This window comes from Periplaneta americana, chromosome 7 (assembly GCF_040183065.1).
Source record: "Periplaneta americana isolate PAMFEO1 chromosome 7, P.americana_PAMFEO1_priV1, whole genome shotgun sequence".
Classification (NCBI taxonomy): Eukaryota; Metazoa; Arthropoda; class Insecta; order Blattodea; family Blattidae; genus Periplaneta; species Periplaneta americana.
In genome coordinates, this window is record NC_091123.1 from 186,162,427 (window position 1) to 186,182,928 (window position 20,502).

Below are 20,502 nucleotides of genomic sequence, written 5' to 3' on the forward strand. Positions count from 1 at the left end.
TCCCACCTCCCTCAAATCCATTTTAATATTATCTTCCCATCTACGTCTCGGCCTCCCTAAAGGTCTTTTTCCCTCGCCTCCCAACTAACACTCTATATGCATTTCTGGATTCGCTCATACGTGCTATATGCCCTGCCCATCTCAAACGTCTGGATTTGATGTTCCTAATTGTGTCAGGTGAAGAATACAATGCGTGCAATTCTGTGTTGTGTAACTTTTTCCATTTTCCTGTAACTTCGTCCCCCTTAGCCCCAAATATTTTCCTAGGAATCTTATTCTCAAACACCCTTAACATATGTTCCTCTCTCAAAGTGAGAATCCAAGTTTCACAACCATACAGAACAACCGGTAATATAACTGTTTTATAAATTCTAACTTTCAGATTTTTTGACAGCAGACTGGATGATAAAAGTTTCTCAACCGAATAATAACAGGCATTTCCCATATTTATTCTGTATTAATTTCCTCCCGAGTGTCATTTATATTTGTTACTGTTGCTCCAAGATATTTGAACTTCTCCACCTCTTCAAAAGATAAATCTCCAATTTTTATATTTCCATTTCGTACAATATTCTGGTCACGAGACATAATCATATACTTTGTCTTTTCGGGATTTACTTCCAAACCTATCCCTTTACTTGCTTCCAGTAAAATTCCCATGTTTTCCCTAATCGTTTGTAGATTTTCTTCTAACATATTCACGTCATCCGCATAGACAAGCAGCTGATGTAATCCGTTCAATTCCAAACCCTCTCTGTTATCCTGGACTTTCCTAATGGCATACTCTAGGGCAAAGTTAAAAAGTAAAGGTGATAGTGCATCTCCTTGCTTTAGCCCGCAGTGAATTGGAAATGCATCTGATGGTATTATTCATTGCATAGTTAAAGCAATTGCCATTGCAAGTGTATCTCACGTGTGTTGGTGGTTAATGTAACATTTGTTGTCCAGGTGCTGCATATCGTGAAATGGTGCACAATATCCTGTATCCTATCATCAGCAAGCCAGAAGTGACATTTGTGCGCTACGATGTGCACCACGCACTCCCCAACACAGCGAACTCCCTGATTGGGCGAGCTGCACACATAGCCGTATTGGACTCTGAACTCTTCATCGAGAAGTTCCTCGTGGTCACTGGTCTCAAATACTTCAGATGAGGGCGCCACTCGACGCCTCGTGGTCTCTGAGCACCCGATTCCAACACCAGATGGCGCCGGCCATTCAAACTGCCCACTATTAGTGTTAATCAACAATAGTAGGTAAATGAATGTATGTGAATTTTATTTTGTGGCAAGGACAGGGAGAAGACGAGTTTGTTGGATTTTCATGTGAAGAAGAAAATGTTGATACAAGACAACTGATACCTATTTTTTGTCACTTTTCATTTTACTAAATACAGTAGAGATGTGTTGATCTTGCCTTGTGCAGGAGTGTAGGTACCCGAGGGTTAGTGAGTTTATAGCATAAAAGGTGCCTGCGTAAGTAATTCGTAATTCTATTTGTCTTTCTTTTCCACACTCTGTACAGAAGTTTGGAAAGTTTTCATTTGAGAACTAAAGTAAAAAATAAATAATCATCGAAGTTCTTACATTTTAATTCTCATGTGAATCAAATTCTTCCTTGAATGTGTTAATATGTAACATGGAAATGTTTCAAATCATTATTAAGTAGTCTTATAAATTAATACTTTCTTTAAGACTGACGAGAGTAAGGAAATGGATAGTACAGTAAGTCTAAAGAAATTGAATTAGGTGGAAGAGGAATAATCGTGTTTCAAATGTTATCTTCCGTCTTGCTAGATGAAGGCATTCTGCTTGTGTGATGTGCAATGATTGTTGCTGTTTCAAAGAGTAAGTACACTAAGATGTACTTAATCCTCCAGGACACACTTTTTAAATGTCAGAGAACTGTTTTACTTTTTTATTTGCTGCATACAGTATTTTAATAAAACTTATTTATCCATGACCATAACGAAAAACATGCCTTTACTAAATACTTTTGCGTTTGTAAACTAGGCTTTTATTCAACATTACTTTATTTCACTAGTGAGATAAAGACTTTACCTCACAGTTTGAACTTTATCTCACAGTTCATTAGTATTTTCCTAGTACCCGGGTACACATGTATACTTTTCCATTGAACTATTACTCAAGAAGTTAATATATTAGTTACTAGATGTCACTACCTCTACTTCTTTATTATCATTTCTTAAATATACATACACTCAATCTCCTTCTCTTTTCTCTATCTACTACATCGTAATTTGTGCATTACATCCATATATAATATGTATTTTTTTTTTTAATTTTGTAATAATTTACCTTTTGGGAGGCGAGGAGACTTGAACCTGCGAAGTTGGGTTTATAGGATTTTATATAACAACACAAACAAAACAAATTCAAATGCTAAATAAAAAAGTGGTCTTCCAATGGATCCCGGCCCACTGCGGACTGAACGGTAACGAGAAAGCAGATATGTTAGCAAAGAAAGGAACTTATATCAACTTAAAAACAAATTTCAAGTTCCCATATGAATCAATAAAGCGAGTCATAAAAAGAATAAGTTACAGTGAACAGGCAAAACATCAAAATTCAAAATGGAAAGAATCATTCAGAAATCCAAAACTAATTCCTATCTACCTCGAAAATCTGCCGTGGCCATGTTTAGATTGATTACTGGTCATGATTGCCTCCATCGTATTGGAGTACTGAATTCACCTAAATGCTTACTGTGCACCAGAGAAGAGGACATGGAGATGGAGCACCTGGCTGATTGTGAAACTCTTAGGACATTTGTGGACCTTCCATCAAAATATTGGGAAGCAAGAAGGATGATGACTTCATTGTTAAAGCCAGAGCATTAGATACACACACACATATAACAACACGCATTAGTCAACTGAGCTAATTAGACACAATGATTAATTACGTTTTAATATTTACAGAAGTAAAATGTGAAATTATTTTAATCACATTAGTCCCGTGAACACTTCTAAATAATCCCTGAAACTTCAAAAAGATGAAAATACACGTTTAAAATGAAGAAATATATATTAAAATTATATAATTAATTATAATTTGTTATTTATCCAACGCCTTAGATATCATTCTTCACTAATCATGGCCTCCTATATCATGACCTATCTAGTACACGTATCGATTCTAAAATCTATGCCATGATATGTGATTATATGAGGACTTATTTTCAACATATTTTCTTTTATAAAACAGAATTTTTCGTTATGATCATGGATAAAATTACGTTTGGTACTTGTGAGCGTGATCTTTATTGAGCTTAAATCTCTCCACTCGCGCAATAAAGATGCACTTACCTCACAAGTACCACAAATAACTATTCTTTGCTAAACATTAAGAAATTAACATTTGAACATATTTGAGGATTATATTTTTTTAAATTTCGCTTTATCTTCATTCTCTTTTGAAATAATTGTATAACTAGATTTAAAGATTCAAGAACAAAGAATACAAACCACTTTTATTTTAATCCTTATAGCGGCAGAGATAGTATTCAGGTTTTTAAAGATTCTTGAAGATTATAAATGATATTGTTGTCTTGCAAGCAATTATCAAGACAAGCTACAAAGTATGTATTTGAACACATTTTAAAGAGATCTCTTGAAGATGATATTTACACTTTCAGTATTACACTTCTTAAAAATATGTTTAAGAAAGAAATGCAGTACACGTATTATGTTGTGCGCATAAGGACTTGATGCAGTGGAAGAATACCTTATACTAAAAGGTAGAATGATGTAATGACAGCCGACAGAAAAAGAGAATGTATTTTTGGGCAACTGTGTTCTTTGTTTCTCATATATTTGACACATCCGATTACAATAGATAAGCATTGTTTAATTCACAGGAGTTTGTTTTATGCCTCTTGTAAGTCAGCATTAATAATAATAATACAGTAGAACTTGGTTATAGCGACCTCGTTTTGTGCGGCATCTCGCCTATAATGTCAGATATTCTGTGGTCCCAACTAATTCCCCATAAGATATATGATTTTCTACCTTTCTTAATACGACGAACGTATATGCATCTACCTCGCGTATAACGTCATTTTCAACCTCAGTTTGAAATAAGATTTTCTAAGAACCAAAGTATTCTAAGAAAAATATTGTGTTGAAATCTGTAACCTGGCAAATTCTTTGCTGTTCCCTTCTATCATAGACCTCTGGAATGCAGGCAGATTCCCTACCCCATTATAACCCGCCCGAATTTATGTGATATTAGCAGTACCTGCGTGCAGTCAGTTTTGACAGGAAGTTTTTACTAAGTGCACGCATTTTAACGCAGTATGGTCACTAAAAGAAGTGAGTGACGCTTTAGAAGCCATAAGAATATTATGAACATGTTCTATGAAGCTAGGGGAGGGAGCAGTGAAATTGCAACTGAAATAATGAACATAGAACGTAATTTAGAAAGTGTGTATTGGGCAAATAGAAGACAACAGAGTAAAATGACTGATTACTTCGCTAGTAAGTAAGAAATTTGATGAGTACTGAACAAACTGTTTTAGTCAGAATACTGTATTATAATTATATGTGTATTTTATTATGTTCATGATAGGGTTAAAAGTGAATACAAAAATCTAAAATAAGCCTAATTAAGTTTGTTATTTTTAATTTTCCACCTCATTAGACTGATAATATGAATCTCTGTTACTACGACACTCGTTTATAACAACATAATTTTTAAGGTCCCTTGGATGTCGTTATAACCAAGTTCTACTGTAATTATTATTTCGCAAAGATTGGCAAATGAGATCATTTCCTCTAAAGAAAAGATATGCCAATTTTTCTCTCATTCCTTTTAAATGTTACTTTTCATGTAGTTATATTATATATGTGTGTTTTAACATTGTACTCTAACAAGTTTGGTACAACTGTACTCTGTAACAAACAGTCTTTATTTACATTCTATGTTTATCCATATTTGATGTCTTCCTCATACTGGATATTACACTTCAGGTTTTAATGACATAATCAAAACATTTCAGATGGATGAAGAAATAATCAAAATTAGTAAAAAAAAAAATGTGAAAGGAAAGTATCCAGTATGTCCAAATGTACAAACTGCACCGAGAAAGTAAGAACACAGTCCTTGTTAAAAAAAAAATATCTTTGAAAAGAAGAATATTTACCTACATTGGAGAATACAGTCCTTTAATGTTTGAAAAGGATCTTGAGTTTCAGTCATTTGTGCAGTCACCTACTATGCTATAAAAGTAGTTTTAATTTTTCCATGGTGGTTTTTATTATTTTTCTTTGAGACAAGAAAAAGACCTTGTTCTCGATTGGTGCAATGGACCCTCCAGCATTGACTGGAGTGCAGCTAAGTCACCCTCAAGTCAAGGCTCAAACATGACTACGCTTGAATCCTTGTTGTGCCGTGCCGATATGAACACCACTACAACATCCTACTACAGGGAGTCACCGTTTCACTTCACTCCATCGTATATGTTTATACTTGTAAGAATTAGATATCACTTTCCATACCATATTAGCAACCTTCCTAAACCATTCCAAAGTCAAAATCTTTAGAGCAGATCTGCAAAGTGTTTCAGTTCGATCTGAAGGAACGTTGGGTTGTTTTGTTCCACTACCTTTCTTGTTCGGTCTGACATGATGATGTGGATGTTGAATGCGTGAGCCGTCAGTTATTATTTTTTTATTCTCCTGCAGGAGTTGGATATAAACAAAAACGATGTCAATTTCTTTGCTCACATGTTGATTCCATAACAAAACTAAATGTAGGAAAGACATCAGTGGTCCCTAATTTGCATTGCAGTATGCACCAAGATAAAAATTTCCTGTTGACTATCATATTTATCAAATCTATGTAAATGTTGGTTCTGTCGTTTGTAATTTATTAAAATCATACTCGGTGATATAACGATAGGAAGAAATCGCCACAATTCAGGCATAGACTCCCTCCACACCAGGCACTCTACATGTTATCTATTGCTCAGAACAATCTTGGACGGACAGGTGGATGGACAGGTTGGTGTCGGGTAGTCCAGGGTTACACTTCCTGTAAACATAACTTAGTAATCCATCCAGTCCACATTTAGCCACTTCTGTTCTCTTCAATGCAAGATTGGTATGTGTTTTTAATAAAACATTATTGATCTTTTCTGTAGGCTTCCTTGGCTGATGTCCAGTGGAGAGCTTCTTTATGGCTTATGCCACACTGTTACTGGGTTTTGTGCCAATGACTGTGATGCTTATGCAATCCATGTTCATACAAGTTTGTTTTGTGGGGTTTGGAAAGGGTATGTATGCTCTTCTTACAGTAAGCTACAGTAGTACATACCCATTGTGTAAACACTACAGTTTCACTTTTCACATGGTCAATAAATAATTACTTCTGTAATCCTTATTCGTTAAATATAATAGCTATTATTTACTAAGTTGTAAGCTGCTTGAGCACGATCAAATTCAATGCTTCACAAGACTTTTCAAGACTTGCCAATACTTTACAAGTTTTATTGTCAATAATTGATTAAATGGCGATCTTACTCGTGTTAATTATGTAAGTATGTGTGGCTTACAGCTGTTTCGGTGCTATTCGACACCATCCCCAGAGCCTACTAGATCTCGGCGCTATCTCAACTTTGCTGCCTATTGTGTGGGTGCGTTGTATTGTATTGTATTTATTAACATTCCATGGTATTCATACATTGCTTACAGCTAGAATATGGAACAAGTCAAAAAACTTAATACTATTATAAAATCTTAGGGTGCTATTCATAGACATTTCGCAGCACGCGCTACGAGCGTACTAAGCTAGCCCCGGCTATCCACTGGTTGCTAGTACAGAATTCAAATCATATCCTATCACTAACACTGGTTTATGAATACGAAAAACGCTGATCATCCACTGGAAGCCCGCGCTAAAAATGTCTATGAATACGGCCCTTAATTTATAGTCACAGTCTAGATGAAATATATACAGACGAGATTTACAATATAGTCTACTAGTACAACACAAAGTTTTAGTATCAATTTCATGAAGCGTTATTGAATGTCATGAATTCACCTACAGAATAGAAGCCGTGAGAAATTAGGTACTTCTTTAATTTGGCCCTAAATAATCCCATGTTTTGAGTTTCATTTTTTATATCGATAGGGATGCTATTAAAAATGTTTACTGCAATATAACGCACTCCTTTTTGATAGCACGATAGACTTGCCGATGGAGTATGAAAGTCATTTTTTGACGTGTATTTATGCTATGAACTGTTGCATTAATTACAAAGTTTTCACGATTACATACCAGGAACATTATTAATGAAAAGATATACTGACAAGCCATGGGCATTATTTGTAGTTTTTTTTAAATAGTCGTACACGATTCCCTAGATTTGGCACCTACTATTATTCTAATTACTCTTTTTTTGTAATAGAAATATACTGTTACTATCTGTGGAATTTCCTCAGAATATTATTCCAAAACTCATTACCGAGTGGAAGTATGCAAAGTATATTGCTTTTAAGGTATTGATATTTACTATCTTTTGCATAGATCTAATAGCAAAACATGCTGAATTTAGTTCGTGTTCGTGTGATGAAGAGTTGTGTCAAATATTGTGTGTGTTCTGAAATTGATCTGTGTGTTGAGAATTTGACTGGGGTGTGTTTTAGTGTGTCTGTATATTTCATATTGTTCTAGTCTGTTGAGTTTTTGGTTTTTGGGTTGTATGTGTAGGATTTCCATGTATACAAACTGACATGCAATAGTTGCGACAGTTTTTACATTGCACAGACAGGCAGATCATTCCAAACACGCTACAAAGAACACGTTAAAGCAATAACCAGAGGACACAATACATCTACATATGCCGAACACATAACTAATGCTAACCACACATACAATAACATAAATACAGACATGGAAATCCTACACATACAACCCAAAAACCAAAAACTCAACACACTAAAACAATATGAAATATACAGACACACTAAAACACACCCCAGTCAAATTCTCAACACACAGATCAATTTCAGAACACACACACTATTTGACACAACTCTTCATCACACGAACGCACCCATACAACAGGCAGCGAAGTTGAGATAGCGCTGAGATCTAGTAGACTCTGAGGATGGTGTCGAATAGCACCGAAACAGCTGTAAGCCGCACATGCTTACATAATTAACACGAGTAAGATCGCCATTTAATCAATTATTTATATTCAAGTGTTAAAAGTAGTGTACGAAAGATTCTACATGGATTTTATTGTCAAATCACTTACCATGCTTTCAAAGTCTTTGATTGTCTTCAAAATAAATAAGAACATGTTATAATTGATCAAAGACTTGACATTTCTTGAAGGAATTGACCAGTGGCATTCGAAAATATTATAATGCCAAGAACCACAAAGAAAAAACATGGTGTCAGGCCTAAAGAAGTTGTTTGCGAGTTAATTCAATTATATGAATTAAACTGATAATTGTATGCTGTGGGTTCTATGGAATATCGCAATAAAATGAAGAAAAGTAATGCGTATGAGGAAACTGATAGGCAGATATCTCGAGTAAACACCAGTACATGTATGTATACCGTACTGTTACCTATTCAAATACTAATCAAAATATTTTGTTTTAAAACAATATGCAGTCATAATATTCTTTGTTACACGGTGCCGTACTGTACAGTTAAGTAAAACAAATATTGTTTTATACAGCCTACTTATGCTCTGAAAGATTTACATACGAGTAGTTATATTGTAATATTTGGTGCATACCGTAGGTTACAATGAACTTGAAGCACATGTTTTAAAATCTTGTCAAATATTTTTCAGTACTGAACAGTCTGTGACAGTCTTTGACAAATTTTCTTGTAAAGTATTGAATTGGAAGAAAACTTTGATCGTGTACAAGCAGTTTTAGTTACTATAGCCAGCGAGTGGGGATTACAAAGAATGGACACTGAGCGAATTTTCCTGTGTTGTGTTTCTCTGTGTGCCAGCATTTAGTTCCACTTTCAAGCGCTAGAGGTTAGTGTAACCGAGCATAAACTAAGATAATGATTGAGAATAGAGTTAAGGCACAGGATTCAAACATCGCCTACCTTATTGCATAATCCAGTAACGCTTTGCTTCAAATAAATTCAAGTTAGCAGAATTTACTTATTTCTCAGTGATGAACTAGTTGTAATAATAATTGTTTATATTTCAGATGTAATAAATTATATTATAAAATAATATAATACATTATAAAATTATGTATCAAATTCGTTTAATATTTGTATATAATATAATATAGGTATATGGTTTTACTTCTCATAAGAGTTTTGTTTTTCCATTTTCAGTGCTATCAAATCATTACATATTTTAATTGTTGTTGGGGTCAACGTCTCAACTCTCATTATAAAGGAACTCTAGAGTCTAGACATTACAGTTAATGAGGATTTATTATTTTATGGGTCCAATTTATTTTATTTGAGTACATAATGTACCTAGATGTATTAATTATATGTGTTATATTTCCGCTGTGTCGACTGCTAGCTGGTGTGATGTCAGCGCCAACTCTAGGGAGAAAGCAGAATCTCACGCTCTAGCTGGTTTGAAGGTCATGAAAATCAGTCCGGCTACATCAAAGGTACCGACGCGAAGTGTCCATTCTTTATACTCCCTATTCGCTGCTATAGCCTTTAAAAAAATAAGAAGATTTATCTTTTCCGTGATGTAGAAATATCAATGAACTGTTCTCTAATTTTCTTTAAAGATTGACGTGTATAATTATTTTCTACAATTTAATTGATTATAAAATAGTATTCTCTTTTTTATTATTTTGATATTTCAATTATTTAAAAGCTCGAATTAATATTTGAAATGAGGCACCAGCAAAGCATCCCAAACATTGGTACGGTATCCTTGTAAATCGTGATGCCATACTTTAAAGATGTTCCCATAGAAAAATATGGTTGCATTGGTATTTTAAAAGCCTATTAATTGTGTAAAATTGCTACAGTCATACGAATTCAAGAGAAGTTTGTAAAATTGTATCATAGGTGACACAGTAAAATTGAAAAGTTCTGACATGAGACATGGTAGGCCCAATATTGTTCCTAAGGCTTTAAAACTGAAGCTTTTCATTTACAAAACAAGAAAATTTGGCTTAGAGTGCTTATGTGTATTTCAGTAATTATTACTTCAGAAATAAGTGAGAGTTGAACACTTCAATTTACATTTCAGTTTTCAGTTGTAAGTTCGTATTAATTGCATGTGTGTGCTTGAATCCTTAACGTAACATATACAGTAAAATAACAGCATAATCTATATATATAGTCATGGTAATTCAAACGTTTTTCAATTCATTTAGACCTCAGATGGAAAACTGCTAGGTTATGTTCATTTTATTTACCTGTTAATTGACTACCGGTACTGCATGTATTTAATTCCCCATGAAGCAAAGGTTTATAGAAAATAATATATCATGTCTTCTTTCAAGCCATCTCCTTTAAGTTTTCAAACATTCAGGTAATACTGACTTTAAAAACTGCTGCCTGTGGTAAGTCTCAGAAGTAGCCTATATTCTAACATCGCAAATATGATTCCAGTAGGTTCCCTTCCCTCTCAGCAACGAACATCTTTTGTATGAGATTTGAGTAATGAGTTCATTTCCTTTATGTTTTCGGATATGATTCAGTCTGAACAATCCACTATTCTATGATTAAATAGTAATCCACATATTGGTATGTAACCTATGTTACTGAACCACTTCATTGGTTATCTGATTTATTTATGATTAAGCACTTATTGCTGAAAAGCATTTTCATAGCACTTGATTCAAGATTCAAGTCTTCGCATTGTTATTAAGGCCGTGTCTCAAAACTCAAGTCCACACTACACACTAGTGACTAGCAACTAGATAACTTGTAAACTACACACTAGGGAACTTTGGACATGTATGTTGGAATCATGGCCTTCTTCATTTTTCTCAAAGCCATGAAATTAAGGTATAGCATTAAATTAAGAAGGCAGTGTCCTAATGCAGTTTAATTACGAGTTATCAGCTGTTATTTTTTGGAAATTCGAATTCTTTGTTTATAAACAGTTTTCCAGTAAACAGTTTAAGAAACTTAATTCTCAGGTTTATGAACTCAATGGTAATTTCCTGAGACACTAGAAAACAAACGTAGAAAGATGTAGAGTAAAAGGTTCAAAAGATGTCTATGAAAATTACTTTTGGCTATCAGCAATCGAAATAAATGTGGAAAAGGTAAGGGTCTGAAATATTACAATATTAAAAAAATGTAACACAGGTACCAACAATGTCAATGTTCCAACTTTAACGTGTTATTCTACATTGAACTCACATTTTATTTCCAAAGCATCTGATTTCATAACCCCAATTGTTAATGAGGTATCCATTTTTGTTTATTATGCAAGTCAACAATCAAGCATTTTCATTTACTAGCTACAACGGACTTGATTGCTATTCACTACGTAGCTTTGGATAGTAACTTCTGATGTCACATCCGGCTATTTAGTCAACAATCTAGTTCACTTCAGCTGGAAATGTAGCTTTGAGACTCGGCCTAAATATGGAAAAGACGTAACATCTCATTGTTTAGTTTCAAATTGTGAACTGGAATTTGATTGGTCAGAAATTAATTTTACTTCTGTGCACGTGTTTTTATTTGTAAATTTCTTGTATATACTTTTGCTTCTAAGGAATTACTTTGAGAATTTCTTAAGATGTGTGAGAGGTGTTAAATAATTAAGTTTCTGGAGTCCACACGTTAATTTATATATAGATTTTTTTGTTTTCCACAGTCAGTGTTACCCATATGTAACGTACATTTTTAGATAATCACATTCAATGTTCAAGAATTTATTCCACTCCTGTACCAACTTTTCAAAATCCACTGCAAAGAGAATGGGATGTGACTATGTAAGATAGAATATATTATATAGATCAGTGTTTCTCAAACTTTTTTGAAGTGGGGACCACTTTTTTAAGTCAGAACAGTTCCGTGGACCACCTTACTCTTGTTCCCTTCGAAAACAAATTTATAATTTTTGTAGTCTATTTTAATATTAATATACCTATATTTCAAAATAGAATTAATTAAAATTAATTAAATTAAATTAATTTTATATTAGTATTAATTAATTAAGCTAATGTTAATAAAAGAAAATTCATTTTTATTTCTTTAATAATTCAGGGCTATTAGAGTTTGGATAATCTTTAACTTATTAACTAAAAAAATGTTGGTACTCACATTAATGAGATGGATGAGCCTGCCGATTCTTGCACAGTTGTTTTATATTGGTAAGCTTAATTCGGAGATTGTCACATACATCGAGTCGATTTCGGTAGCCTACTTTGTCTTTATTAGAGTTAGTGATAAAAGCCCTTTCTCACACAGATACATAGAAGCAAACTGAATTATAATCTCTAAAGCACCATTGTACAGTTCACTATATTCTCTTTTCACTTGTGATGCACTCCAGAAATTAACCATTCCTTCCGCTTGGAATTTAATTTTAAGTCCGGTCTCATTCGAGAGTTCAATTAACTGTTCTCTTTCAAATTGTGACCTCAGAGTTGTATTATTGGTGTACGATGTACAGTGCGTGACCATTTCAATGTGCAGACTGGATGTCGGCAAAACTATTAAGAAAGTCATAAATAAATGGAAAGGTTCGGTACTTTGGTCCTCTGTTATGAATTTGGGTGGTACCTGGCTGGGTTACAGGGGCGGCGTCAGATGTGCAGGGAAAAGATGGCAAGAAACATCACATTCATAGTGCTTTAAATCTCTCTTTTGTTGTTGAGAGTAGAGTGGGAAGTCAGTAGACGGATAGAGTAATAAATTTTATAAAATGTCAGTACTGAGAGAAAAAGTGAAAGGTGATTGTCATGTGTCATTTCCAAACTCTGAGATTTTCAGCTGTAAAGTGATACGCAATTTGTTTGAATTTTATTTTTTCTTCAGTCTTTTTTGAAGGACCACAAGGGCAGACCTCGAGGACCACAGGTGGTCCGCGGACCAGAGTTTGAGAAACGCTGGTATATATGGATGAATATATTTACTTGCTTGGTAATTTTGTTGTTATAATAATATTTTGCTTCTCTTTGTTTTTTTCTCCGAATGTCATTATATATATATATATATATATATATATATATATATATATATATATATATACAACAAATTATCACTCACATATGCAAGTGTTGTTGAAATAATACAAATTAAGTGTTCAATTTGTTTTAAAATTTACAGTCTCCTTTTATACAGTATGAAGAACATCAGTTTAAAAGCTTATTGGGAACATAACCTAAAAAATGAATTCTCTTAGTCTTGTACCACTGGTTTTATTGCAAGGTATACTGATCTGAACAATGGGCAGAAGTGTCTAGTACTTAGACCTGTGATGTAATTTGTATATAGTGTAAAACGAAGGATATTAGATGTCATGCATCTGAGAAAGGGACATGGATTAGTAAACTAAAATACAAGTTCAAAATCACTTTCTAGAATAAACTGAATGTACTTTGAAATTATACAGTTGCGGATTTACAGCTTTCTTTTCCTCCATAATATGCAAATGTATCAATAAACTTATTTTTGCAGCATAATACTGGTACAGAGTGAGTATCCTCCACAAGAAGCTTGATTTATTCTGATCAGATTTCCTATTCTTTATTCAATTTATTCTACTTTTCTGTGCTCTTTAAATGCATATTCCTACGCCTTCAGTTTATTTTACCATTTAATGTTACGTGTACAGTACCGTAATAATAATAATAAAAAAGGAATTTAATGTTTGGAACATTAACATATTTGTATTTTTTTAAATATAGTCATCCTGAGAAACACAAAATGTTGCAACTAATTTAAAGCGAAATAGCACATTTGTTCATAAAACTCTAAAGCACTCAATAACTAAATTCTCCACTCATTTCCTCATATTTCGTGTGCATGTGTTATCCGTGATTGTTTTATGTTTTAAATATTTTTTTTATGTTTATGCATGGACAGAGATTCTGATTGTATTTGTATACATCATATTGAAATGATGCTGTAAAATTGAAAGGATAACAATTAACATATCAATTTAGTAATTTGTCTGGCGTATTTAAAAGCTGCATGTTATAGTCAACATAACAAAACTTTACATTTATTATTTACAAATTCGAGTAAATTAAATTTCTTTTAAAATTGGCCAATTATTTATTTCATATTTCAAATAACCTGATCTGTCACATGCAATAGTTGCGACAGTTTCTACATTGGACAGACAGGCAGATCATTCCAAACTCGATACAAAGAACACATTAAAGCAATAACCAGAGGACACAATACATCTACATTACATATGCCGAACACATAACTAATGCTAACCATACATACAATAACATAAATACAGACATGGAAATCCTACACATACAACCCAAAAACCAAAAACTCAACACACTAGAACAATATGAAATATACAGACACACTAAAACACACCCTGATCAAATTCTCAATACACAGATCAATTTCAGAACACACAACTATTTGACACAACTCTTCATCACGCGAACGCACCCACACAACAGGCAGCAAAGTTGAGATAGCGCCAAGATCTAGTAGGCTCTGAGGATGGTGTTAAGTAACACCGAAACAGCTGTAAGCCGCACAGACTTACATAATTAACACGAGTAAGATCGCCGTTTAATCTACTTAATTGTAGATATAAATTTGTAAATGTCATATTTCAACACGTTTTTATTTTTCATTTATACGAAATACAGAATTTGTGATGCTGCAAAAAGGCATTTCGAGATTTGCGTGCAAATGTCCGTTTTCAGCATCTCAAATATCGAAAAATATTACTGGGAAGGCTGTCTCTGTCTGTCCACGTGTCTGTGTAGTTATTCTCCTAAACTGTTTGACATGTTTTTCCTATATTCACTATCGACGAGTCAGTTTATCCAGAAATTATGCACATTAAATACAACAGTGTTCAGTTAAAAAATTAATATAATATCATTAAAAGCACAAATTGGCGATATACTCGAAATTGACTCTATCGATTTTTTAGATTGTTTCTTACATAAGATGAAGAGAGAAAAGAAATAAGTATGCTTTCAGACACTTACCGGTATATTTCGGAGAAATTATTATACAGTACAGAGTTATTTATGTATCTCCTTGCGAATATTCTGAGTTCCAAAATCCCTTAGGCCTTACCAGACCAGATAGTCAGCAGTAGTAAAAGACCATTGTCGAGGATTAGCATTCCTTATTGTAATCACATTTGTCTTGCATTAGTGAAACACTGAAGTAAGGTTTAATACCTACATGTTATTATTTAGGGCCTACTGTATATCACTTTCAAATGTCGATTTACAGCTACAGTAAAACCTCGATAAGACGCACCCGCTTATTACGCTTTTTTTTGTCTGGTCCCCGTACATGTCATATATAACGCCTTTATAAAATACCCCGTTTGTTGTGCTCAAGTCCCGCATACTACTCTGTTTTTGTGGAATATTTTCGATGTAATTTTCAGGAATGTACTGTAACAGCAATGAAACATCTTGGTCACTGAACTCACTGGTGCCGTTAACATGAAAAGTATTGGTATTCGACCCTTCACTGCGCATTTAAACCTTCACACTTCATACCTTAGTATACCCCACCCTCTTGCTAACCCTCTCTCTCAAACAACATTCCTCACTCAGTCGTAATAAAATTCTGGAATTTTTTGCTGGGCAGTTTGTTGTCCTTTAGTGTATTGAAGTGTCTGTGAATGTGATTACAATGAGTGTTAAATGAAAAGCGCTTTCTGTGTCGGAAAAACTAGAAATCTTACGAAAGTACGATGAGAACAGTACTCTTACTCAGAAACAACTCTCTGATTCATTAGGAATCCCATCATCGACATTAAGAACGATAATAAAAAATCGCGACTCAATCACTACAGCTGCGATGTCGGGAGGATGTAATCGCAGAAACTGAAGTGTGGTGAACATGAGGACTTGGAGAACACGCACACGGCAAACAACTATAAATGGCTTTTTTTTTTTTTTCGAAAGAATTAAGTACAGTACATATTGTAAATGTCTTTGACATACAGTACAGTAATTACATAATGGAGTAATACTGTATTACCTTTCATGAATCATGTACTTCAATAAAGAAAAATGCTAATAGATACTGTATATAAGTCAAAATTAGTATACCCGCCTAATACGTGGTTTACACCCGGTCCCTTGAACAGCGTCTTATCGGGGTTTTACTGTATTTTATGTTGTTGTTGTTTTCTAATGCCAAGCGTTTGACAATAAAGTCATTTGACCTCTTGCACTCCAATATTTTTCAAAGATATTATCATGACTAGCCACTGAAGCACAGATTTTGAGGTGTTCCGAATCCATTTCTTGGTTTCAGTTGCACATTGTATTTTATGTACATTTGTGCAAAGTTAATCTACAGCAAACCTCAGCAAATGTTCTAAGTGTTTCTGTTGGCCAATCAATAGCAGATTCAACCCACTATTGCCATTGCTTGCATTCTTTGGCGTTTAGTTTGAAAATTAATTTGTGTAGGTATCTTTTAAGTCCTAAAAGTTTTGCTTCCTGATGTTTTCAATTGCAAGTATAACTCTGTTTCTGTTTGATTTTGGTGGGGAGGAGGAATTTAAGTCTGATTTTGCTCCATTTCCGTAATGGTTAGGTTATGAATTATATATTTACAAAGAAATTTGTATAATTACGTAGCTTTAAATACTAAATGCTTTTGTCTGAAGAAGATATAATTATGAAGTAGTAATTAAATTCTACTAAATAAAGAAGGTTGGAGATATATTGCCTACATCATTCATTTATTAGGCATACCTACTTAATTTTGTGTAAAAAAAAAACAATTAAGCAGGTTTGAAGAAAACTGCCATTAATTTTAGTAAAAATTATTGTTTTTCAATTGGATCATTCTCCGTTTAATTGACTCGTAGATAGTGAATAAGACGAAAATCCATCAACACTGTTTTACAGCAACTTCTACACTTTCTTTACTTGAGTGTTTTAGTTATTTCTTATATGTACTTCTCAGAATTGTTTAAATATATGAAACATTACGCAAGTTTTTAATGTGCATCCTGCTATGGACTCTGTAGAACCGACTACGAACACTGTCCATAGATGTGGCAGTTCCATAAAATTATTTAAAACGGAAAAAGATAGTAAGTTATGAATTTAATATTCGCAATTGTATTGAAACAAAGGTGAATTACTGCGTATTTAATTTCTAAATTCGTAACATTAATTATTTATACATCTTGATTACACAACTTTTAATACTGTATCACTTCGGAATATGTATGATAAGAACTTTCTTGTGTTAAATTTTAACGTACCTTGTTAACATGTTTCGATCTATTTTTGGTCATCTTCGGACCTGGTCATTGTTGGTCTTGGCGACTCTTATTTCCTGTGTGGGTGCATTCGTAATGTAGAGTCAAAGAGTGTATGTGTTTTGAAATAGAGTACAACATCGCATACAGAACAAATAACACTCTACAAAAAACATCTCAACACACAAACAACACAAACAAACAAATACAACCACACAGGCGTATACAAACTCAAATGTAACACCTGCAACAACTTCTACTTAGGACAGACAGGCAGATCATTTCAAACACGTTACAAAGAACACATCACAGCCATAACAAAATTACAAAACACCTCCACATATGCAGAACACATCACAAATGCCAACCACACCTACAGAGACATCAACACAGACATGGAAATACTGCACATCCAACCAAAAAGCCAGAAACTAAACACACTAGAACAATATGAAATATACAGTCACACGAAAACACACCCCAACGATATTCTCAACACAACTCAATTTCAAAACACATACACTCTTTGACTCTACACTACGAACGCACCCACACAGGAAACAAGAGGCGCCAAGACCAACAACGACCAGTTCCGAAGATGACCGAAAATAGGTCGAAACATGTTAACAAGGTACGTTAATAATATTTAACACAAAGTTCTTATCATACATATTCCGAAGGAAAAAGATAGTAAGTTAGGAATTTAATATTCACAATTGTATTGAAACAAAGGTGAATTACTGCGTATTTAATTTGTAAATTCGTAACATTAATTTTTTATTTAAAATTAGAAAAAAAATATTCTGCACAAGATCCAAAAGATTAAAAAATTCAACTCGTTCGCATAAAACTGACCTGAGATACACACACTGATCAAATGTTGTTCATAATGAGTGATAATGAAAGCATTGTCACATTGACATCAAACCAGATTTCTCCCACACTGACGTGCTCTCAGGTACAATGTACAGTATCTCTTATGAGTGAACTGATTGTTCATATTATTAAATTTTTCGACTGTTTCAGTATCAGTTACTCAATCTTGAATGTTTTTCTTATCAAAATATTTTCAGTTAGGAAACTCCTTGTTTTTTGTATTTGTTGTTTCTTCAAAATCAAGAAAATTCCTTATTTAAAATAAACGTAAAAACGTCCATAACAATTCTTTATTAAAGACTAAGTGTATTCTTACTCCGTTATTAATTACAAAATCACTTACACTACTTACAGAAGTGGATAAATGAAAATGGTAAAACTCATCGAAAGCCATTAAAATGTAGTTGAGATTTTCCTTCTTCTTTTGTGATTGTGAATTCATTTCCATTTCCATGGTTCCGTTTTTTTCATTTTTATTATATATGTGCATAATAATTAGTTTTGTAATAAATTAAAAATTAAAATAGTAATTTTCTCTTAGAAGGTGCATGGATAATAATTAACGAGTTTCAACAGTAATTAATTTTACCAACTGGGACCTACAAACAAGCAGATCCTATGAAATTTCTACACTACACATCTTTCAGTAAAAGCTTACAAATAAAATATCTTTTGTGCTTAGGTTTCTCAGGACGACAAACTGTGGAAGTAAAATTTTTTTATACCAAAGTTGGCAACTTTATTAATTTCGGTAAAGTAAAGAAAGGAAATACGAAATAGCATTTATTCCTACAAAGCAACTGTATCCAGAACTCTGAATAGTACACTCTCTTATGTATAAAAACTGAACTAGCTCTGTTGGTAGACATGAAACATAATTTAATGAATGCAGTTATTAATTTACTGGAGCATAAATTTTAAAATTATGTGCAAAACTTTAGCTTTGTTTGAATTAGCAATTCAGGCGTGCAGTATTTAAATTAGCTTAAGGTATTATTTAAAATATATCTGCACCTTTTATCCTTACGACAATCCTTAAGAATGATTGGTATTTGCCTGAAAATGTTCCATAATATATATTCCAAATACAAGTTTAAGGTAGGTGTCGTTAATTGCAAAATTATAGTGTAGAGAATATATTTTACGGCAATAATTCCAAAGTACGGAAAAATAAGTAAATAATTTGATACTATTTTTGTGTTGCATACTTTACGCATTTAGTAGTATACATTGATTTCTTTTTTCCTTATAAAAGTACCGTTAAAATACTTTTTTAATATATCTACCTTTAATTACTTGTGTTACAAAAATTAAAACGTACTTTCAGAATTTAACATTATTTATAAATATTGTGAGCAAAATGTGCATATGAAAATGAGTTCAGATTTCTTAGGGATTGTCGGAAAATTTAATTTTTTTTAGCTTTAAATTATACCGATAAACTTGAGTAATTGAAGTTAAGTAAAGTAAATGAGATGTCTGTAAAATATAGTTGAGTAACTAGACATATGCTAAGAAAAGTTTCATTAAATTAATTTTTGTCATTTATACCACATTATCTTCTTGTTATGTTCAGCATAAATTGATGCATTTTGGGCTGCACTTCCATCCCCAAAAGGCCTAATTTAACCAACAGTATTAAAATGACTAATGTTGTTTAATTATACAAATAACATTATTAATAATATCCCACTTCTAATTTAAGTGTACTGTCATCATCCAATTGATTGTATTTCTTGGAGAAGTATATAGATGTCACTACTTTCAATCTTTTAGCAGCTCAAAGTGGAAAGATATTACACTTGTAATATTTTAATACAGTTGAAAGGAATATTGTGTTTAGGAGAGCTCAATATATATTATGTATTGGATGAGATTTGTTTTAGTGCTGTGATAGAATAATGTACTTTTTACTGTTTATTATGAATGATGGTGATAATGGTGATGATAAACTGGTCGTCTTACCATGTGGCTATATGTCTGTGTCTTTTACAGCATCTTGTAGTTTGTAGAATGGTGAGAAATGCAAATATTGAATCCCTTCCTATATTCCCCCTTCCATCCTCTGATGCATATGAACAGTCTCTTGAAAGGGAGAAGAAAATAGTCCATGTTGAATCTTTCGTACACTACTTTTAACACTTGAATATAAATAATTGATTAAATGGCGATCTTACTCGTGTTAATTATGTAATCATGTGCAGCTTACAGCTGTTTCGGTGTTTCTTCACACCATCCTCA

The 20,502-nt window shown here is 33.2% G+C and overlaps 1 protein-coding gene across 5 annotated transcripts in view; it reads left to right on the forward strand.

Moving 5' to 3' along the window:
- LOC138703836 (protein FAM135A) overlaps window positions 1-20,232 on the forward strand; it is a 320,424-nt gene extending 300,192 nt beyond the window's left edge. For all 5 annotated transcript variants that reach the window (XM_069832052.1, XM_069832053.1, XM_069832056.1 and 2 more), the window contains one exon: window positions 949-20,232. In XM_069832052.1, the coding sequence (XP_069688153.1) occupies window positions 949-1,154 (206 nt within the window). In that variant the 3' untranslated portion in view covers window positions 1,155-20,232. The remainder of the gene's footprint in view (window positions 1-948) is intronic.
- The last annotated feature ends 270 nt before the right edge of the window (window positions 20,233-20,502 follow it).